Raw genomic sequence first — 23,908 nt, 5'->3', positions numbered from 1 at the left:
TTAAATACTATTTAATACTGCTACACATGAATTGGACTTTTATTGGGATTTTTGTCATAAAAATATAGATATTTGAAAACCATTAAACATATAATAAATTGTGGCAAAAATTCCTACGCCAAGGTGTTAGATGAATAAAACACCAAAGTCTCCAAGCCAAAGAAAATAGGTTTATTGAGAGAGGGATCGGGGCAGCTAGGTGGCACAGTGGATAGAGCACCGGCCCTGGATTCAGGAGTACCTGCGTTCAAATCCAGTTTCAGACACTTGACACTTACTAGCTGTGTGACCCTGGGCAAGTCACTTAACCCTCATTGCCCTGAAAAAAAAAAAGAAAAGAAAATCTTAGCTATTATGAAAGTATATATGGTGGTTTAAAGATGTAGCTTAAACATACTAATGATGAGTCAACTATGTCATTTACTGTATGTTTAAAGCCACAGAATATGGGTAGTTTTAATTTATAAATAAAGGATAAATCAAATGTTAACTGTTAGGGAAACATCAGGAAAAATATTCAAGTCTAAATTGTGGTTAATGAAAAGTTTTCTATTTAAGGTAAAAATTCCTGGGACTGTAATTTACTATTATTTTAAGCTTTGATTATAGGGCTAGTTATATGGTCATGAAGCCAATAGTAGAAAATGGCAAGTGCTGCACTCTGGGAACTACTAAAGGCATATGGCATGTGTTGCAGTCTAGGAACTGCTAAAGGTGGATGTCTGTGCCTGGTAAAAGTTTGGGGGATGACTTTGGTCTGTCCCAAGGTAGGACCCTCATGACCCTATTTGCCCAATTGTGCTGTTTCCTTTCTGAAAAGGAAAATTCCCACCTGGTTAATCCTGATCCTTGCTTTTAACACTCTGGAATACATGATTGGCTGTCAGATATGACTCATGCCTGGAATCAAACAGAGTTAAGGGAATTCTCCCCCCATTGTGATATATGGCATTGTTATAACTTTGTCTTTTTCCTCTTATAGCGAATTTCTATAATCAAGAAGTTTTGTAAATACAATACTAAATCTATTAAATAATAGATTGATACTGGAACATCTCTGAGTTACTGTTATCAGATATAAGTATGAACATTTTATAATTGAAATCTGTATTTGTGGTCAAATTATAATATAGGGATGATATCCTCCTAAAGGGGAAATTACTAGGCAAAGTAATAAGACAAAGATGTAATGTAGAAGTTTTCTAAATAAATGGAATAGTAAATTTCAAGAAAAGCAACAGCATTAGACTTTTTTCTAGAAACTATATTCAGATATATGTGATTGGTTTCCAAATTAATGCCATGAAAATTCAGGCTTTGAATATGTTTTTGTAATAGGTTCTATAGGTTTGGTAATAGGATTTATTAATAAAGATTAATTGGATTTTACACATAAATTGTATTGATAATGGTAAAGAAAGAGAAATTATTTTTCCATTTTTAAAGTATCTGATAATATTAAAAGGCAGGAGAGTTCATTTTACAGGTGGACCCTCATAAATTTAAAAAAGATTTTTATATCAGGTACAGGATTTAGGTAAAGATAAAAACAGCAAGTGGAATATATAAACTGAAATTTCAAAACTGGAGAACCACATTTAATTCACTGTGCCAAATTGTATTGTCAGAATTATCTAGGTCTGGAAGCAAAGAAGCAGAGCCCCCTTCAGAACTGCCCTGAGAATAAAGCCTATTGTCCAAGAAAAGATATCTAGGGACCAGATAACTGCATGAGACATCTGGGACTCAAACTATACTGGTGAAATGGACATTGAGAATAGGTCACTGGAATACAAGGAGCCTTGATATTAGTTCATATTGGTGATAATTATTGTATTGCTTTGGTCTTTTGTTTCAAGATGCTTCATGTTTAAGTTTTCTTGGTTACCTTGGTGACATGTAAATCTCCTTTCTTAAAACTAGCCCATCATGAGCCCTCTGAGTAGTTTGATCTATAATCTAACATCAATGTAACCTAGAACATAGAACAGAAAATGTCAAGCTGGGAGAGTTCTTAAAACAGAGCATGTCAGAGCTGGGAGGGCCCTACAAACCCAGAAGAGAGAATGTCAGAGCTGAGGGATTGCTTAGAATGGAGATTGTTACAGCTGGGAGGGACCTGAGAACACAGAAAATTTTAGAGTTGTAGGGTTGGGAAGGGACTTAGAACAGAGAATGTCAGAATCAAAGAGAGCTTAGAACACAGAACAGAGCATGTCAGAGCTGGAAGAGGGCAGGATCTAGAACATAGAATGCTACAGCTGGTGGGGCTTACAATAGAAAATGGCAAAACTGGGGAGGGGAGAGTAGAACACAGAGTAGAAAAGGTCAGAGCTAAGAGTTCCCTTAGAATAGAGAATGTTACAGCTAAGAGGGACCTGAGAATACAGAAGAGAAAATGTCAGAGCTGGAGGGTGGGGTGGGGGTGGGGGTGACTTAGAGCATAGAATGTCAGAACCAGAGAGAGCTTAGAACACAGAAGAGAGGATATTAGAGGTGGTGGGACTCAGAATCTAGAATCTAGAATTCCAGAGCAGAGAAAGCTTAAAACACAGAACAGAGACTACTCCAGGTGAAATAAAACCATAATTTCAGAGTTAGAGGGAACTTCTGAGTTCCCCTAGTCCAATCCTCACCTGAACTAGCAAAGCCTTTACACGTTCTCTCATTTGATACATAAAACAACCTTGGGAGGTGGTTGTCCCTGTTTTATAGATAAAAAAAAATTGGGCTTGAGAAAGGTTTGCTCTGGTCGGGTCTGCCTAAATCCAAGCCCACTGTACCACACGCCTGAACAATGACCCCTGCACCCCTCTTACAAGCCTTCCTTCCTTCCCGTTGCTGAAAGACCTCAAGTGAGAGGGAGCCCAGCAGGTGCTGAGGCTGCCCATTCCAGGATGGGACTTTAAATTAAGCCTAATGTTGCCTTTCTACAAGGACCACCCATTAGAACACTGGCCAACAAGCCTAGCCCTTCTTCCACCTGACTGATCCTCAGATATTGGAAGGCAGTTCCCATTCGTTCTCTCCCATCTAAATACTCATTGTTATTCAACACTCACATATATTAACTCAGAACTTGGCTGAGTCAAAGTCTTAATAACTTCCAATCTTATGGTCTTGGAGGGTTTGCAAAGCCCTTTGCCCACAACCATCCTGGAAGGTGTAGGGGGTGTGTGTGTGTGTGTGTGTTGGGGGGGGGAGGTGCATTTTACAATTGGGGGAGTTCTGTGCCTCCTGTGAGAGTCATAAAGAACTCTGGGTTATAAAATGTCATGGACGCATTTACAGCTTTGTCTGAATCAAGACCTGAACAGGGAAGCAGGAGTTGGTCAAAGGCAGGCGCAGAATTTGGGATGTGCCCCACTGGTGTTGGCTGGGCTATGGGGTGAAGCTGGAAGCCGGACTCAGGATTGCTCCTGCGTCCCTCACTCCCTAGCCCAGCTCAGAAGGGAGGGGGTGGCTCAGGGAGGAGCATAGGAGATACTTTCTGACCCCCAGCCCAGCCAAATAAAAGGCTATCCCTGAAAGGGCTAGTGGTGGCACCGGGAGCAGAACACCATGAGTGACCGAGTGGGAGACCTGAGCCCTCAGCAGAAGGAAGGCCTAATCCAGGTGAGCCCTGTGGCTGTCCCCATGGATGCCCCGAGCTAATTCCTCCTCAGCCCAAGCCTCTGGTCCAAGGCTGCAGCGGGGATGGGCAAGGACATGGGGGAAGCTTGCAGGCAGGGGGGCACTAAGGTGACTCTGAGCCCCTCTCTTCTTCCCTCCCCAACCCTGGGAAGTCTAGAAGTAGGAAAGGTTTGGGCGGGGGGGAATAGAATATAATCATATCTAAGATGCATATTGCAACCCATTCTTGCTTCCGTATCTAGCTGTCTCTAAGCCCTACTGAAAAGCAAAGGGGTGTGTGTGTGTGTGTGTGTGTGTGTGTGTGTGTGTGTGTGTGTGTGTGTGTGTCTCCCCTCAGTCACAGGCTGCCGTCCCAGACCATAGAGCCAGCTGAAGTACACCTCCATTGGCTAAATGGTCATCTGGGGGGGGTACTTTAAAGTTTACAAGAACTTTTCTTAGAGCAGCCCAACAAGGAAGGCAGAACAAGTGTTATTCTACCCATTTTCCAGATGAGCAAACAGCTTAGAAAGAATCCTGTGCCTTTTGTCCCAGTGTTAGACAAGACCCTTTCTTTATCTGTAAAAGGAGGGCTGGGGGTGACTTGGGTGGCTTCTGAGGTTCCTTCCGGAGCTGTAGCTTTGATCCTGTTACCAGACTTTGGAGTCTGGGCTCTGGTCTGGAGGATTCCTTGAATCTGGGTATCCCCACCCCAGTCTTGCCCATACTTCCTTAGGGCCCAAAGAAGCCCACTGAATGGAGGCCTGGAGAGGGGGAAAGGAGGGGGGAGCGTTACCACTATCCCCACCCCAGTCTTGCCCATACTCCCTTAGGGCCCAAAGAAGCCCACTGAATGGAGGCCTGGGGAGGGGGAAGGGAGGGGGGAGTGTTGCCACTAAATTGGTTCTGAAACTATTCCTCTTCCAAAGAATTACTCGTGGGGCAGCTAGGTAGTGCAGAGGATAGAAAACCAGCCCTGGATTCAGGAGGACCTGAGTTCAAATCCGACCTCAGACACTTGACACTTACTAACTGTTTGACCCTGGGCAAGTCACTTAACCCAAATTGTGTCACCAAAAAAGAAAAGAAAAGAAAAGAAAAAAGCATGTCTCGCACACATTCCAATCAGAATTTAAGTAAAAGTTGTTATTATTTGGCACACAGAGGTATGGCTGGGAGAAGCAGCCTAGACTTCAACTCCTGGGAAGGAACAGGTTTACGGTATGTTCCTTAATCAGTCAGCACACAGAGGTATGGCTGGGAGAAGTCTAAACTTCTCCTCCCCGAACAAAGGAGAAGATGACAGTTTTACAGAGGAGAGAAGGGGGTGGGGGGAGAGACTTAAGACTGAAAAGTTACAGCGGTTTGGAAAATGATGACGCTAGCTATCTGGATATATGAATAATAAAAATTCAAGGTGCCCAGCTTTCTGGGTGTCCCTGACATGGCTGCTTTATTATCTGTTTGACTAACCACTACCTAGTTAATTAACTACTTTGCTTCTCCAAGAAACAGTCATCTCTAACTGACTCCAGCAAGCTGATCAACCGTATTTCTCCATGGCCAAAGTTTCCTCCTCAGGGCCAGAGAATCCCTGACTGGGCCCAGGCCTAGCAGGCTGCTACTACAGGGAGGAAGTGACCCCTCCCCTTCTCCTGCTTTCCTCTCTCCCCAAGAAGCTGAGGTTGTCAGAGCACCTGGCCTCTGGAGCCTCATGAGCTCTGGGTTCGAGACCTAAGCCCCAGGCAAGAGAAGCTTCGGTTCTGGGTTTGAGAGAGTCTCATTACCCCTCCCACTACCCCATTCCACCTCCCTCAGGGCACTTGTACAGAGCAAAGAGCCCTGAAGCTGGAGTCAGATGAACCAGGTTCCAATTCTGCCTCTCCTCCTCAGATTAGCTGTGTGACCTGGGGAGAGTCCCTTTACAAAAGCCTCCTGGGGCCTTGTTTCCCCAAGCTCTGTAAAAAGAGAAGGTTGGCCTTCATGATCTCTAGAGTCCCTTCCTATTCTGATTCTGTGCTCATATTCTTCCCCTTTGCTCACAGATCTAGAAGGGACCTCAGAGCCCATTTTATAGATGATGAAACTGAGGCCCAGAGAGATTTAAGCCACTTGCCCAGGGTTGCATGGGTAGAGAGTGTCAGAGGTAAGATTTGAATCCAGGTCCTCTGACCTAAGCTTTCTCTGCTTGCTCCATCATATTGCCCCATACGGGCATCCCAGGATAGAAAACTATGAGAGGGCTCCAGGCAGGACGGGGACAGGTAGACACTCCTCCATTTACTAGCTCTGTTTTTGTTTAATGTTGTACTAATGTTTTAAGGTTTGCAAAAGCCTGGTGAGGCAGGTTTTCTTACAAGCTGAGAAATGTTAGTGACTCACCCAGGGTCACCCAGGATGCCCTCAACCTTCCCCCCTCTGCAATCCCTCCAGTGCCCCCTGCCAACCAAGTGAGCCCTGTCCCTCCCCTCAGTGAAGCAGCATCCCTGTCCTACGAGAGAGAGCAGGTGTGGGGCTGCCCTTCAGGGGCTTGGGGTTGCCCAGGGGGCTCGAGGCAGACCCTTCCCTCACTTCCCTGGTGCCCTAGCTTCCTAACCCTATAAGCTGAGAAATGGTGCCTGCCACCCTATTCTGTTTCAGTTAATATACACTGAGAAGGGGGCAGCTAGGTGGCACAGTGGATAAAGCACTGGCCCTGGATTCAGGAGAACCTGAGTTCAAATCCGACTTCAGATATTTGACACTTACTAGCTGTGTGACCCTGGGCAAGTGACTTAACCCTCATTGCCCTAAATACACACACACACACACACACACACACACACACACACTGAGAGGGGAGTGGAAGGGCAGCTGCTCATGGGTAGAGGGGGAGGGCTGGTGCTCCTGCCATAGGAAGCCCAGAATCTCCCATCCCTCCCTTATCCCCCCCCCGCCCCGGCAGCATGGAAAAGAGCCTGGATTTGAAGCCGCAAGATTTGGGTTTGAATCCAAAGCAAACCTTTCCCTCCCTGGGCCTCAGTTTCCTCCCTGTAAAATGGGGATAACATTTGCAGGCCCTACCCCAGAGGGTCTGTGAGGAAAGCAGTTTGTGAATCTTAGAGTGTTATAGAAATGAACAAAAGCACCTGGGTTTCAATCCTAGCTCTGTTGATCACTGTGTGTGTGACCTTGGTCAAGTCTCCCTCCCAGTGCTTGGGGACCTCCTGTTTCAGGGGATGCCTGAATTCCAGGTGACCCAGAAGCAGTCTGGGCCCCATTTAAATGGAAATGAATTTTAATGAGTTGGGTCATGGTCAGGGAGGGGTAATGGGAAAAACCCAGGTCTTACAGCCAGGGCCCTGGGCTCCAGTTGCAGCCCTGCCCTTTCCTAGCTAGGTGATCTTGGATAGGTCACTCCCCTCTGTCCCCAAGACAGATGCTCTGGGACCCAAGTGGGCTCCTCCCAGGTCCAAAGGTCTGTGACCATTGGCTGTCAAAGACAGGGCACACCCATCTCTGCCTGCCCCAAGGACAGAGGCAGCCCCAGAGAGCTGCCTGTGAAGGGCCTGCTGCTCTGGACACCCCTTCCACACTGGCTGACTGGCAAGATGCCCAGGCCTCCCTCTGGCATTTCCTGACTTTGCTGGAGGATCAAGAAGGGAGGTATGTGTGGATGGGGGATGACTCCCCTCAGGGTAGTGGCTGTCCGTGCTTGGGGAAGGGAGACCAGCATGTACAGGTCAGTGTCTCTGACCTTTCCAGGATGCTCAGGGACCGGTTGGGCATGAGACGTGACTGGGGAGGAGCAATGGAAAATTTTCCTCCCTCCACCCACGGGTGGGCGGGCAGCTTCCCAAGCAGAGGAGGAGGCTTTTCTGAGAGGGGGAACTGGGAGGGAGGTCAAAGAAGTCACTCAACATTCCTATGGGACTTGAGTGTTCATGAGCCACTTTCTCAACAACTCTGTGAAATGGGTCAGACATATGTTGTGGGGCAAGGAGGAGAGCCCAGCTCACGAACCAATACTCCACATAGCCCTTCTCCACCAACATATTTCACTGGTTCTGAGGGGCTCCCAGGGAGGGCACGGCTTCAGCCAATGTGGTCATTGTCTTAACCTTTCTCAGCCCCAGTGTTTTCATCTGTAAAATGGCTTTGCAATATAAAAATGCTAGTTTAGAGGAGAGCTGGACATGGGAAACTCAGAAGTTCCCTCTAACTCTGAAATTGTGGTTTTATTTCACTTGAAGCATTCTCTGTTCTGTGTTCTAAGCTCCCTCAGCTCTGGAATTCTGTTCTGTGTTCTAAGCTCTCTGTTTCATTCTGACGTTCTACATTCTAAGCCACCTCCACCAAACCCTCCAGCTCTGACATTTTTTTCTCCTGTATTCTAAGACTCCCCCCACCCAATTCTGCCATTCTCTAATCTAAGTCCCACCAGCTTTGCCATTCTATCTTCTATGTTCTGAGCTCCATTAGCTCCAACATTCTCTGTGCTGAGTTCTAAGCTCTCTCTGTTCTAAGTCCTCCAGTTCTGACATTTTTCTTCTGTGTTCTCAGGTCCCTCCAAGCTGTAACAATCTCTATTCTAAGCAATCTCTCAGCTCTAACACTCTCTGTTCCGGGTTCTCAAGGCTCTACTAGCTTTGACATGCTCTATTTTAAGGACTCTCCCAGCTTGACATTCTTTGTTCTATGTCCTAAGCTCTCTCCCCCAAACTGACATTCTCTATTTCAATCTTCCTTTTAACTCTGATGTTCTCTGTTCTGTGTTCTAGGTCCTTCTTGGCTCTGATGTTTTCTGTTATCTGTTCTAGATCCCTCCAAGCTCTGATATTGTATATTCTTTACTCTGCCTATTGAAAAGAGGTTTAAGTGACTCACCCAGGGTCAAACAGTTAGTGTGGCCAGATTTGAACTTACAAAGAGGACTTTTCCTGACTCCAGGTCCAGCTGCCCCTTTTTGTTTTTACATCACTTAACTTTCTCCCAGCATTCTTTCCCCTGTCCTTTCCCAGAGAGACATAGGAGATTACCTTCTAATGATGAAGACTGAGAATAATAATAACTAACATGTACATAGTGCTAGGTGCTTTACAATTTCTATCTCATCTGAGGGCTCTGGGAAACAGAACAACAAATGATTACCATATTCTATTAATTTTTTGGTGGGGGGCAATGAGGGTTAAGTGACTTGCCCAGGGTCACACAGCTAGTAAGTGTCAAGTGTCTGATGCCAGATTTGAACTCAGGTCCTCCTGACTCCAGGGCTGGTGCTTTATCCACTGCAGCGCCACCTAGCTGCCCTATTCATTTTTTGAAACATTGGAAAAAAATACCCAAGAAGGATTCAGCTTTGGAGGATTGCGTGTCCAAAATAAGCCCAGACTTGGGACACAGTGAAGTGACTTTGGAATCTCCTGAACAAATTGCCAATGTCTCAATAAGAAGTACCCATGTACTCCAAAATGTTTATTGCAGACCTTTGTTGAGATAAAAATCTGTGATAAAGAGAAACTGAGGCACAAAGTTGCAAACATGATTGATGTATTATCGAGGCTGGCAATCACCAGTAAATAGGATCCATGGCCCCTCTAACATCCAGGGATCCCTCTGACTGCCAGAGCAGCCTTTTTTGTAGGTGGGCTTACAAAAGTAAAGGGCAGGCTTATATTTGACCTGACTCACAAGAAGGGGTCTCCAGGGCAGCTAGGTGGTGCAGTGGATAAAGCACTGGCCCTGGATTCAGGGGAACCTGAGTTCAAATCTGGCCTCAGACACTTGACACTTACTAGCTGTGTGACCCTGGGCAAGTCACTTAACCCTCATTGCTCAGCAAAATAAACAAACAAAAACAAACAAACAAAAAAGGGGGGTCTCCAGGACTCAGGACAGTGGGGGGAAAACAGAGTTCAATCACATTCTCTGCAAAGTCCCATAAAACTTATGTGAAAACTAAATATTAATGAAAAAATTGATTTTCTATTCTGCATCTTGATTCTGTTCTGTCACATTATTCTGTATTTCATATAACAACCTAAGCCTCTTCTTTCTCTCTGAACAAAGAACCTCAAAAGTTCAGTCTTCCTCTCTCAACTTAGATGAAGAGTTAAGTTTTCCCAGAATCACTTTTAACATTTATTATATTTTTTCTTTTTTTGCGGGGCAATGGGGGTTAAGTGATTTGCCCAGGGTCACACAGCTAGTAAGTGTCAAGTGTCTGAGGCCAGATTTGAACTCAGGTACTCCTGACTCCAGGGCTGGTGCTTTATCCACTGTGCCACCTAGCTGCCCCACAGAATCACTTTTTTGTTTGTTTGTTTTTTAGTGAGGCAATCGGGGTTAAGTGACTTGCCCAGGGTCACACAGCTAGTAAGTGTTAAGTGTCTGAGGCCGGATTTGAACTCAGGAACTCCTGGCTTCAGGGCCGGTGCTCTATCCACTGCGCCACCTAGCTGCCCCCCAGAATCACTTTTAATGAAAGAAAAACTCTGAGCTAAGTTTAGAGGTTCAATGCTCCCATGGAGCATGGATTGTTATCTTAGCACCATCTGCAAGTCACTTGGTGTTAAGGATGCTCGTTATCCCTCATAATTTCATCTCTTGAAAGACTCTATGACATCTGTGTGTTATCCTTAAGTGCACACAAGCTAATCTGGTCCCATCTCTGCTTATCCCTGACCAATTAAAGGTGCCTATGAGTCTACTCCCCCTGGTCCACTCTCAATAGCCTCAGGATGCAGCTAGGGTCCCATAAAGTATTCCTCTAAGACAGAGAGGGGTGGTCTTGACCCCTTGTGCATGTAAAATTACCTTTCCTCAATGTAACCAATCATGTTACCCTTGCCACCATGATGCTGCCAACCCTCGTGTTCTTTCCTCACTTACCCCGTTCTGTTCTTTGCTTTGTGCTTATAAGAAGGAGCTGCATCTCCAAATCTTCATCTTTGGGCTAAATATGGGCAGTCATTAGACCTGCTTTATTAACAGGTTCATGCCCTGCTAATAAACTATTGTCTTGCTCAGAGAATAATAGATGCCTCAGTCTACCTTTGTCGAAAATTTACTCCCTAAGTTTATTTTTTGGGGCAGCTAGGTGGCAAAGTGGATAAAGCATCAGCCCTGGATGCAGGAGGACCTGAGTTGAAATCTGGCCTCAGACACTTGACACATACTAGCTGTGTGACCCTGGGCAAGTCACTTAATCTTCATTGCCCCGCAAAACAACAAACAACAAACACCTTTTTTTTTTTCCGGTAAGGCAGTTGGGGTTAAGTGACTTTCCCAGGGTCACACAGCTAGTAAGTGTCAAGGGTCAGAGGCCAGATTTCAACTCAGGTCCTCCTGCATCCAGGGCTGATGCTTTATCTACTGTGTCACCTAGCTGCCCCAACACCTTATTTTTTAAAAAGAAAGAAAGAAGTTGCTGGGATTGGTGAAGTGCTAGACACCCTGGTTCTGTTGCCTTCAGACCCAATATGTGTCAATAAAATAAGTTGGCTCTAACTGGAACCAAGCCCAGTCTATTTCTAATATTAGCAAAATACCACAAATAAGAAGATGGGGCTGGATGCCTGGAAATGGGGACCATTCACAAAGCCTGTGTGGAGGCACCTAAGAACCCAGGCTTTTCATTCACTGAAGGGAATCCAGAGAAATCTGATCTTGGGGTTTTCCCAAGTGCCAAAGGTTCAGGAGAGGTTGAGGCAGAAGCGGAGAAAGAGGACAGGCATCTATCTTCTCAGCACAGGAGTGGGATGTGGGATGTACCTGAGAAGCAACTCAAAAGAGGTAGTTTCCCAGCTCCCCACTGTGCCAGAAATGGTCTAGATAATTCCTTTGTCTGGTATGGATGACCTAAGAGACCTTCTCAATACCTAATGGCTAACATTTATAAAGCACTACTATGTGCTGGCCGCTGTGCTAAGAGCTCTACAATGATTGTATCTCACTTGAAATCATAGACCCTCTTCTCAAGTCGTTCAGTCATGAAAGAAAGAGTGGGGAGACATAAATGAGGGCTTTTTTAAAGTGTGAGGGAGACCTGGGCATATTTCTAGGCAGCAGGGAAGAAGCCAATAGACAAGGAGAAATTAAACATTATTACTATTATTTTTTTTTGTGGGGCAATGAGGGTTAAGTGACTTGCCCAGGGTCACACAGCTAGTAAGTGTCAAGTGTCTGAGGCTGGATTTGAACTCAGGTCCTCCTAATTCCAGGGCCAGTGCTTTATCTACTGTGCCACATAGCTGCCCCTGAAATTAAACATTATTGAGAGAGTGGAGATGATAGAGGGGACAATGTTCTGGGGACGGTGGGATGGATGGAATGGGATCAATTGTGTGTGTAGAGGAGTTAGGCTCAGAAAGGGGAAGGGAGGGTCACCTCTTCATGTATTTTAGGGGTGATGAAGAAGGTAGCACAGGAAGACACACACCCGAGGATGGTGAGATGAGGCAGATTGAAGAAGAGCGAGCTCCCTGGTGAAGGGTGAGGCTAAGTCCTCAGCTGAGTAGATGGAAAAGGGACTTGAAGAGGGATGAGAAGTTTTGGAAGAGTTCCTGGGCTGAGGAGGAGGAGAGCCAACCTTTAGGGAGGTGTGAGGATTGTCTTGCTGCAAGGAAGGCTCAGGTAAGATTCCACCAACATAGACTGTAGTCACTCAGTCACCAAGGTTGGTGACTTTCACCAGCCTCCATTAGCGATAGGTAGCCTTGTCTCCATCATGGCTACTTTCCAGGTCTCCCTCTGTGTGGATTTCTCCCATTGTGATGTTCAAATGACACAGGGGAGGGCATGTCCTCTGGTAGCTATGAAGGCGATTGGCCATTGTGATTGCTGCTGCCATTTCTGAGCTGCTGCCTTCACCTCTCTCTTTCTCTGCTCCCCAGGTGACCGAGATGCCTCCTCAGAGGAAAACCTGGCACTGCATGGTAAAGGGGCTCATTCTGGGCTGCCTCTTTACAGGGTTTCTACTACTGCTCTACTCCTATGCTATTGCTCCCTTGCAAGTCACCATGGACAAGTGAGTGACCAGTGGAGGGGAGGGGAGAGGGGGGCTGGGGGCAGCCTCTTTGCCTCAAGACTGACCCCACACACAGATCAAGATCTCCTTTGTTAGAAACCCTATCAGGGGAGAGGGTAGGAGGGGCCCCTCACTACAAAGGCAAGAACTCTCTGGCCCATGGAAGGAAGACTGGTATCCAACACAGCTAAGAGAGAACCTGGGGAGAAGGAGATGGCAGAGGAGGAGGAAGAGGAGGTTTCCCTGGTTGTTAGAACCATAACCTAGAATGTAGAATGGAAGAACTGGAAGAAAACTTAGAAGACAAAAGTGCCAGAGCTGAGAGGAGTGTCAGAACATAGAGAACTGGAACAGGTCTTGGAGCATAGACCTGAGGGGAATCTGAGAGCACAGAATGTTAGAGGTAAAAACAAAGGTAGAACATTGAAAGTCAAAGCTTCACAGAACCTTAGAATGCCAGATGATACTTGATACTTCTTGCTGCCTTCTTCCCACTGAAGGAAGGAAGGGAAGAGAATAAGTTTATATAATGCCTACCATGTGCCAGGCTCTGTACTAAGCACATTCCAGATATTATCTCATTCAATACTGGATATTGGATTCTCAATACAAGTCTTTCCAAAGAAGAATTTTCCCAAGGTCTTTCCTGTCTCCTCCTTGGGGGATGATATCTGTGATCTTTTCTCTGGCCATGTCCCTTTCCTCTATTTAATCAGCCACAACTTGTTACAACAATTAGATCAATTTTTATCTTAGGAACAATAAAATGACCTTTAAGTCTGCATAGTCCTTTTTTCTTGGTTTTATAGGGTTTATGTCAGATGAAAAGTTACAATTGTAATAGCTCTGGGCCCCCAGATAGGAAAATTCCTAACATTTAGATAGAGATTTGATTCTCTGACCTAAATCAAATATTTTAAAACTCTAGGTTACCCCTGACTTCTTCTTGTTTGAAGTAAAAATCATTATACAGAAAATGTTTGGGTTAAAAAAAGTAAGCAAAGTATATTATTACAGTGTCTGTTACTGGGCAAACCATAGGAAGGAGAAGTTAGAGAATCAACAGACTTTTCTTTGGAACTTCTTTCGGTCCTTGAAGAGGTGGGTAAACAGTTATCTTCAGCCAGACTCTACTCCTCCTAGATGAATGATGGTTATCCTCAATCTCTCCCTTCTTCATCACAACTCAATCCTTTTATCTTTTGCCACTATACTCCTGATTCAACTTGTTAAGCTCCAAGCAGGGTTGGAGACCCTGTCTCTCTTCCTGCCCCCCAGCTCCTTGCTACTAATGTTCAGCTCTTTTGGTCTTCACTCCTTCTTTCAGTGCATATCTCATAGGCTGTGTGTCCCTTTAAGAATTTTCTGGCATGGGGGGGGGCAGCTAAGTGGCACAGTGGATAAAGCACTGGCCCTGGATTCAGGAGGACCTGAGTTCAAATCCAGCCTTAGACACTTGACACTTATTAGCTGTGTGACCTTGGGCAAGTCACTTAACCTTCATTGCCCCACGAAAGAAAGAAAGAAAGAAAGAAAGAAAGAAAGAAAGAAAGAAAGAAAGAAAGAAAGAAAGAAAGAAAGAAAGAAAGAAAGAAAGAAAGAAAGAAAGAAAGAAAGAAAGAAATCCCCTGGCATGATTTGAATCTACCTTGCTGCTCAGAGATTGTAATAGACCTGAATTGTTCTCGAGGCTTAGAGGGAATGCTTGTCCCTCTGAACTAACAAATTCCAATCTATTGGCCAGTTTCCAAACCCCTAGTTGCACAATTTTTGTCTTCTATCATCTTAAGCCAATCTCTTTAGTATGAGGTGAAACATCAGAATTGTTTTCATTTGTATTGCTCATATGGTTATTGAATTTGGAGCATTATTTCATTTGGCTGTTGAAAATTTGACATTTCCCCCCCACCCCCCAACCATAAAGATGTCTGTTCATAGCATTTGATCACTTATCTATTATGGAATGATTCTTGTTCTTATAAATTCATGTGTACATGTGTGTTTGTATAGATTGATGAATAGATGTAGATATAGATATAAATATACAGATTAATGTATCTTGTATGTAAGATTTTTGAAGGTAATTTTATTTTATTTTTATTATTATTTTAATAAACATTTTTATTTAAAGTTTTGAGTTCCAAATTCTATCCCTCCTTTCCCTCCTTCCCCTTGGTAAACAATCAGATATAGGTCATTATGTAACACTCTTAATAGAGATGTTTGTTGCAAAGAAGTCCCATTTAATTGCTTCTCATCTAATTCCAATTGTACTGATAGTTTTGTAAAATCTTCCATAAGTATGCAATCCAAATAGATTCTTCTTTTATATGATCATTTCTACCTCTTGCTTAGCTAATATTTCTCCCCTTAGCCATAGGTGTGTAAGCAACTCCATTCCATTCTCTTTAAACATTTTAGGATGTTTCTCTATGGCATATCTCTCTATAGAGCTTATTGTAATATTTTACTATTGAATATCTATACTTCTCAAACCAAGCCATCATATCATCTATGATTGGAGACAAGTTTGCCTATTCTTTCTTTCTTCTTCTTCTTCTTCTTCTTCTTCTTCTTCTTTTTGTTGTTGGTCTTATTGAGGTAGCATTTCTAGAACTATATTTAATAATAGTGATTAGGGCAGCTAGGTGCCACAGTGCACCAGCACTGGATTCAGGAAGACCTGACTTCAAATCGGGCCTCAAACACTTGACACTTACTAGCTGTGTGACCCTGGGCAAGTCACTTAACCCTCATGGCCCCCAAAATAAATTAATTAATTAATGAACGAGTAAATAAATAATAGTGGTCTTTGTTTTACCCCTAACCTTATTAGAAAGGTTTCTAGTGTTTCTCCATCACCAATAATACCTCTTGATCAGCTCTTACTTTACAGATGAGGAAGGCGAAGCCTAGAGGAGGGGAAAGAACTTATCCAAGGTCACATATGATGAAAAAAAATTGATGATGGCTTTCTCACCATTCTCTCTTTCCAAACAGGGTCCCAGCCCGCTGTTCTTCTCCACCCACCTTACCTGCCAACATCCCCAAAGGCTCTTGCTGGCCCAAGATGGACATCGTGTTCATGAAGACCCACAAGACGGCCAGCAGCACCCTGCTCAACATCCTCTTCCGCTTCGGCCAGAAGCACAAGCTCAAGTTCGCCTTCCCCAGCGGCTACAACGACTTTAACTACCCGTCCTTCTTCAAGCGCAGCCTGGTGCACAACTACCGGCCGGGCGACTGCTTCAACATCATCTGCAACCACATGCGCTTCCACTATTCTGAAGTGCATAGTCTGGTGGCGCCCAACGCCACGTTCATCACGGTGCTGCGCGACCCGGCCCGGCTCTTCGAGTCGTCCTTCCACTACTTCGGCATGGTGGTGCCCTTCACGTGGAAGCTCACGGGCCGCGACAAACTGGCCAAGTTCCTGCAGGACCCCACTCGGTATTACAACCCTCAAGGCTTCAATGCCTACTATCTTCACAACCTGCTCTTCTTCGACCTGGGCTATGACAACGAGCTGGACCCGCGCAGCCCGCAGGTGGCGGAGCACATCCTGGAGGTGGAGCAGCGCTTCCACCTGGTCATGCTGCAGGAGTACTTCGACGAGTCCCTGGTGCTGCTCAAGGAGCTCCTGTGCTGGGAGCTCGAGGACATCCTGTACTTCAAGCTGAACGCGCGCCGGGCCTCGGCCGTGCCCCGGCTGAGCGGCGAGCTCTACCGGCGGGCCACGGCCTGGAACCAGCTGGACGCGCTCCTCTACCGCCACTTCAACGCCAGCTTCTGGCGCAAGGTGGAGGCCTTCGGGCGCGAGCGCATGGCGCGGGAGGTGGCCTCGCTGCGGCGCGAGAACGAGCGCATGCGCCGCATCTGCATCGATGGGGAGCATGCTGTGGATGCCAAGGACATTGAGAAACCATCTTTGCAGCCTTGGCAGGCGATGGGGGCAAAGACAATCCTTGGTTACAACCTGAAGAAGGGGATCAGTCATCAGTATGGCCAATTGTGTCGGAAAATGGTGACTCCTGATATCCAGTACATGACGGAACTTGGCGTCAACCTGTGGGTCACCAAGTTATGGTGGTACATCAGGAAATTGCTACATATTTGAGAGCTGCCTGACCCTGGCCAGTTCTCTCTGTTATTCCTGGCTCAAAAGCGTGCACAAAGGGTATCCCTTACTCAGGGCAGAGTGGATGAACCTTTGGGCAAGCACTCAGGGCAGTCGAAAGAGTGATAAAGTGGGACCTGCACCTTCCAAGTCAGGTCAATAACTTGCCATCTCTACCCTAACTTTGGGCAAGGCATACAATAAAATGGGTCAAGATCTGAGCATTACCTCACAGAGCCCACTGGGTGAGCTTACAAATGATCAAGTCAGATGGAACTGGAAAGAAGATGCCTTCAGTCAAGTGCAGCATTACATATAGCTTAAAAAATTTTTAAGGGACACTCTCCTTATATGGATCAGCCTCTGAAGTAAAATAATTTGTTCTTTTAATTTTATATGTAATTGAAATTGAGTTGTAAGTGGTGATTGTAGTGAGTGAGTAAGTGAGATTGAGGAGAAAAGTTCCTAAGAGATCATTCCCCATAATGTATTGGGATAAATTCCCTGGACTCCATTTTCCAGGATGCTCTGTGTCAGGACACTGAGAATGGACATTTCCAGGTGAAGACCTGAATGGGTAGTCTTGTGGGAGGCAGGACATTTAAAAAGTAGGGCTACAAGAGGTGATCCTGAGTGAATATGAGGAGACAAGCCAAGGACTGGGGAAGATAACAGTACTAGCAGAATCCTGAGGACCCCAATGCAAAAGTAAGGGGTTTCCTTAGATCCCCATCCTTCCTCAAGTGACTTTTTGTTTTTGTTTGTTTTTGGTTTTTTGGTGGGGCAATGAGGGTTAAGTGACTTGCCCAAGGTCACACAGCTAGTAAGTGTCAAGTGTCTGATGCTGGATTTGAACTCAGGTCCTCGTGAAATCAGGGCCAGTTCTTTATCCACTGTGCCATCTAGCTGCCCCATCAAGTGACTTTATAGACCTCAAGTCTTCCCTAGGAAGCTTGTTTATGAGGCAGAGAAAGACTTAGAGATGGACCAAGGTAACTAACACCTATAGTTCTGTCTCTGAGGTGGCATTGGAAACTACCAGGTCAGTCACTTTCAGGGAGTGGACCTGAACTCTAAGGTTTTTACTCCTGGGTCATGAGTTTGGAGGTGGCTCCCTTTACTAAATTCTGAGGTGATTAAGGATTATATCATAATCACTTTAGAGTCTCTAAGAGGCTTCATCCATCAGCATATGGAGTCCATGAATAGCTAGAGTGTTAGATCATTTCAACCCTATTATTTGCTTTTGTGTCTAAATTAATTTAATGAGATTTCATCATGAGATTGATGCTGGCACAACACTGGCATAGCTGCCATATTGGATAACAACACAGTCAGGAGCCAAAAAAAAAATCTTGATAGACCAGACAGGAGCTTTGGACTGAATGTAAGATGATGAATCTCAATGGAGATAAATGGAAAGTCTTATGTTAGGTTCAAAAGATCATCAGCATAAGGATGAGAATGAGGGGGCATGACTGGATAGTAGGTTGTTTGGAAAGAGGGAGGGGAGTTTGAGTGGACTGAAAATCAAATCAACAACACAGAAAACGAACAAGGTGAAATCACAACCAAACCAGAAAGAAAAAGATTATGACAGCCTACTATTCACAATTATATGCTAAGAAAATTGAGAATGTAAAAGAAATAGAGGAATAGCCAAACTGACAAGACCAAATTGAGATCTTAAATTCTTAGCCATAAAAGAGCTAAAAAGGGGAAAAAAATCCTGGTCCTGATAGAGTCTCTGGAGAATTCTATCAAACTTTTAAAGAACAATTAAAACATAATCATTACAGAAATAATTACTACAAATTACTATAATTATTACACAAATTATTCTCAAAAATTGAAAAATAAGGCATTATATCAGACTCCATGTATGAGAGAAATGTAGTACTAATCCCCAAACAAGGAAAAGATAAAACAAAGAACTATAGACCAACATCATTCATGACTATCAGTTAAATCATTTTTATCAAATGAATGAAAGCAATTAATCCAAGAAAATCATTAGGACCAAGTTGCATTTATAATAGGGAGGCAGGATGGTTCAACATTTGAAAAACAATATAATTAAAAACAAAGTATCTAAAACTCTGTGTGTGTGTGTGTGTGTGTGTATGTGTGTATAGCACTTACTTTGTGCCTGTGAGATTTAAAATTGGATATTAGATCATAAATCTCCCCTACTTAACTTTTCCCTTAATTTATCTCCCAGACTAGTAAATGGAAGAAGCTTTTGGTTTTCTAGATAGACCTTTTATTGTTATGGTAATCACAAGGTGATGTTGATTAGAAGGATAGGAAAGTAGAAACACAATACAAATCGTCTTAAGTCTATATTCCTTAAAAAAACTCACCAAAACTGGAGGCCACCTTTGGAGAGAGAGAGAGAGAGAGAGAGAGAGAGAGAGAGAGAGAGAGAGAGAGAGAGAGAGAGAGAGACCGTCTGTGCAGTGCAGTCAGGAGACCAGCAGAGCAGGAAAAAGCCCCACTTCCGTTCTCTCCTTGTCTTTTAAGCTCGCACCCCGGAAGTCGAGTGCGTAGCAGGCAGTCTGACGTGCGCAGCAGGCGGACTGGCATTCTTAGCTCATGCAGTTGGTTTCCTCCCCAAAAGGGTGGTCCTTCAAAAACTGGCGTCTTTCAGTTATCCTAACCGACTGTTAAAAAACTTTCATATTTTTTTACCACAGCCAGACACTGTGCCAAGCACTTCACAATTATCTCATTTGATCTTCACAACAACCTTGGGAGGTAGATTCTATTATTATCCTTATTTTATTGACAAGAAAACTGAGGCAAACAGAGATTAAGTGACTTGACTTGGGTCACACAGCTAGTAAGTGTCTGAAACTGAATTTGAACTCAGGCCTTCCTGACTCCAGGACTACTGTCCTATCTACTGTGCCACCTAACTGCTCCTGCACTACCTAACTTCCTTTAACTTTATGAAGAAAAAAGTCTTTGACAATGTACAACACTGATTTATGCCCCAAACCCAGAAAGTTATAGGCACAGAGGTACTTTTTTAAAAAAATGACACAAGAAATATCTAAAACCAAATGCAATGATAATAGGCAACAGGGATGCATCAAGGATGCCCATTATCCCTAGTATATTTAATAAGGTTCCAGAAATGCTAACAATAGAATTAAGACAAGAGAAAGAAATTAAAAGGGAAAGAGAGAAAACTTCCTATTTGTGGACAACTGATGTCTTACTCAGAAGATCCTAGGAAATCAGCAAAGATACTAATTGAAACAATAGTTTCAACAAAGTTATAAGCTACAAAATAAACCTTCAAAAGTCAATAGAATTTCTATATAATGATAACAAAATTCAAAAGGCAATAAAAAGGGAAATTCTATTAAAAATAACAAAAGTGCATAGAGATATTAAAGGTTTAATCTACCAAAACACACACACACACACAAAACCCTCCTATAGATTCAATTATAAAAGGCTTTTTTTAAGTAAATATTTTTATTTAAAGTTTTGGGTTCCAAATTTTATCTCTCCTTCTTTCCCTCTTCTCTCCCCTGAGGCAGCAAGCAATCATATAAGTTATAGATGTGCAATTATGTAAAACATTATCACATTAATCATTTTGTACAAAAAAACTTGGATAAAAGAAAAAAAGAAAGTGCAAAATAGCATACTTCAGTCTGTATTCAATTAATATCAATTCTTTCTTTGGAGGTGGATAGTATGCTTCATCATTAGTCCTTTGGAATTGTCTTGGATCATTGTATTGCTGAGAATAGGTAAGTCATTCACAGTTCTTCATGTAACAACATTGCTGTCTTTGTGTACAATGTTCTCTTGGTTTTGCTCCCTTCACTATACATTAATTCATACAAGTCTTTCCAAGCCTTTCTGAAATCATCCTGCTTGTTATTTCTTTTTTGTTTGTTTGTTTTTTATTGTTTTGGTGGGGCAATGAGGGTTAAGTTACTTGCCCAGGGTCACAGAGCTAGTAAGTGTCAAGTGTCTGAGACCAAATTTGAACTCAGGTCCTCCTAAATCCAGGGCTGGTGCTTTATCCACTGCACCCCCTGCTTGTCATTTCTTATATCATAATAATATTACATCATATACCACAGCTTGTTTAGCCATTCCCCAATTGATGGGCATTCCCTTGATTTCCAATTCTTAGCCACTACAAAAAGAGCTGCTATAAATATTTTTGTACAAATAGGTCATTTTCTCTTTGGGAGGATGTCTTTGGGATATAAACCTAGCAGTTGTATTGCTGGATCAAAGGGTATGCACAGTTCTATAGCCCTTTGTGTATAGTTCCAAATTGCTCTCCAGAATGATTGGATCAGTTCCACCAACAGTGGATTAGCTTCCCAATTTTCCCACATCCCCTCTGGCATCCAATATTTTCCCTTTTTGTTATATCTGCTGTAAGAAAATTATTAATAATCGGGGTTTTGGGGCCCCGATGAGAGAGCTGGGCCTGACCTTTCTTAAGGTCAGACTTTTCTTAAGGTCAGCCCAAAGTCAGGAAGTGACCTCACTCAAAACCACACCTACCTGAAAGCCTTGTTCCTGCCAGAGGATCTGTTTTCTGGGCTCTGACCTCAGCACAACTAAGCCAAACCACCCTCAAATCCAGTGAACCAATAGATTTGAGTGATGCTAGCCAATTAACTTTGAACAATGTGTATGGGTGGGCTTTGCTCCTGCCCGAAGCAAGCTTGGGTTTTGGTACCCAAGATATATGATCAACTAAGATATATACAGATGAAGATTATGTAGATAAATATATAGAAAGATATAAAAAATCAAGTTATTAACCAATAGATAAGTGGTTGAAGGATATGAATAAACATTTCTAAAAAGATTTATAAACTATTAACAACCATATAAAAGAATGCCCCAAATCACTAATGGTAGAAAAATGAAAATTAAAATCACGCTAAGATATCACCTCACAACCAGCAAATTGGCAAAAATGACAAAAGATGGGAATAATCAGAATTGGGAAGATTGTGGGAAGCTAGGCATACTAGTGTATTGTTGGTAGAGCTGTGAATTAATACAACCATTTTGAAAATCATTTGGAATCATGTAAATAAAGTGTCTATACTCTCTATACTCTTTGACCCAGAGATTCCACTCTTAGGCATATACTCCAAGAATGTTATTGATAAGAAGAAAGTCCCCATACAGACAAAAATATTTATAGTGGCACTTTTTGTGGTATCCAAGAGCTGGAAACAACACAGATGCTCATTGATTGGGGGACTTTGTAATACATGAAGCTAATGGAATGTGACTGTACTGCAAGAAATTATGAATATGGGGGCAGTTAGGTGGTGCAGTGGGTAAAGCACTGGCCCTGGGTTCAGGAGGACCTGAGTTCAAATCCAGCCTCAGACACTTGACACTAGCTGTGTGACCCTGGGCAAGTCACTTAACTCTCATTGCCTCACAAAAATAAATAAATAAATATATTTTTAAAACAAAATAAATTATGAATATGATGAATCTAGAGAAGCATGAAAAGAGCTGTATGAGCTGATGCAGAATCAGAGTCTATAACCATTTTACTATGCTAAATCCTGGGGATACAAATCTGAAAAAGAAAGACACCCTCTGCCCTCAAGCTGTTTACAATCTCACTGGGAAAATGACACACAAAAAGAAACTGAGAGAGTTGGTCTGGGGACCTCTTTAAGTGGAGATTTTGGGAAGAGTCCTTTGCTCTGCCCACCAGCCCTCCAATGAAAGAAGCAGAGGATTCTGAGAGTACTGATGAGGTATAAGGACCAAAGCTGCTGCCATCTTAGCAGAACAATGAGTTTCTTGATGATGAGGTTTCCTGGGGACACGATGGAAACACTATTCACAATCCTCCCTCCTTTGCAGAAATTGGAGGTCTTTAGCCAGGCTCAAATGAGTTAATAGATATACAATATTTTGCAAACAAGATTATTATTGTTACTCGCTGAATGTTCCACTTTCCTCCCACTGAGCTCAAACACTATTTATAGAATCATATTGTAAAGAATTGTTATTTGAGGCTTTTATGCCTCAGCGTGCACTGGCCTGGGGCTCCGCAAACCGTACGGTGCTCCACCCACTGGTTGTAGCCATTGCCATGGCGCTGGCACCTCACATCATCACCACTCGCTGACGCCTACATGGGCCTGGCAAAATTATAATGATTGGAAGCCTAGTGAGGGCAGTCATGTGATTGTTAGAGCGGCCATCCAATTGGCTGGGGACTGTTTGGGGGTACTGGGAGAAGGGAGTTTTTTTTGTCCGGCATTCTAGCTGGAAGCTGGAAGGTGACAGGAGTGGGGCTGTGTATTCTCAGCTGATTCCTGGTTGGTAGTATTTTTTCAGGTTGTATAATTTCCCTTTCCCCATTTTATTTCCTTTCTTTTGATCCTACTGATCCTGTTTGTGTTTTTTTTTAAAGTTTGTTCTTGTTAAAATAAATCCTGCTCTGTTTTGAGGGAGGCTGCTGGTCTTCTTCCTTGCTCCAATACTGCGGCGAGCCGTTTAGCTAACACTCCCCAATTAAAAATTGGTCCCCACAATATAGAGGTCTGCTGATATATGTTTAACAACCAGGATCTCAAAAAATTGCATATGTATACTTAAATTTAATCTGCATTGTTAACATGTTCTTAAGCCTAGATAACCAATAAAACTATAAATCAGACCCTGGTTGGTAGCAGTTGCTGATTTCTGTGGTGTAAATGATCACCCTGAAATTTTAATAAGCTATTCTTGCAAGCTGGTGAGAGCTGGTTCCTGTATATCCCTGTACACAGGTGTGGAATATTACAGATATTTTCAGGCTTCTTTAATACAGCAATTAGTTTTGCTGGATTTTTTTCCGCTGCTTACTCTTTTTTTCTTTTTTTTTAAAGTAATAAACATTTTTATTTATAGTTTCGTGTTCCAATTTTTATCCCTCCTTCCCTCCCTCCCTGCCCCCTTCCTGAAGCAGTAAGCAATCAGATATAGGTTACACATGTATTATTATGTAAAACATTACCATATTAGTAATTTCGTATAAGAAAAATTGAATAAAAGAAAAAATGAAAGTGAAAAATAGCATGCTTCAGTCTGTGTCCCATCAATATCAGTTCTTTCTTTGGAGGTAGATAGTATGTTTCATCATTAGTCCTTTGGAACTGTCTTGGATT

The 23,908-nt window shown here is 43.3% G+C and overlaps 1 protein-coding gene across 1 annotated transcript; it reads left to right on the top strand.

The window, feature by feature from the left end:
- The first annotated feature begins 3,546 nt into the window (after positions 1-3,546).
- LOC122736193 (galactosylceramide sulfotransferase-like) lies at positions 3,547-16,736 on the top strand. The gene is made up of 3 exons (XM_043978283.1): positions 3,547-3,615; positions 12,486-12,619; positions 15,620-16,736. The coding sequence occupies exons 1-3, from the start codon at positions 3,562-3,564 to the stop codon at positions 16,734-16,736; spliced, it is 1,305 nt and encodes a 434-aa protein (XP_043834218.1). The 5' UTR covers positions 3,547-3,561.
- Positions 16,737-23,908: the final 7,172 nt, after the last annotated feature.

Source organism: Dromiciops gliroides, chromosome 1 (assembly GCF_019393635.1).
Source record: "Dromiciops gliroides isolate mDroGli1 chromosome 1, mDroGli1.pri, whole genome shotgun sequence".
In the NCBI taxonomy this organism is placed as follows: Eukaryota; Metazoa; Chordata; class Mammalia; order Microbiotheria; family Microbiotheriidae; genus Dromiciops; species Dromiciops gliroides.
The sequence above is the reverse complement of the archived record's forward strand: the minus strand, read 5'-3'. Positions and strand labels throughout refer to the sequence as shown.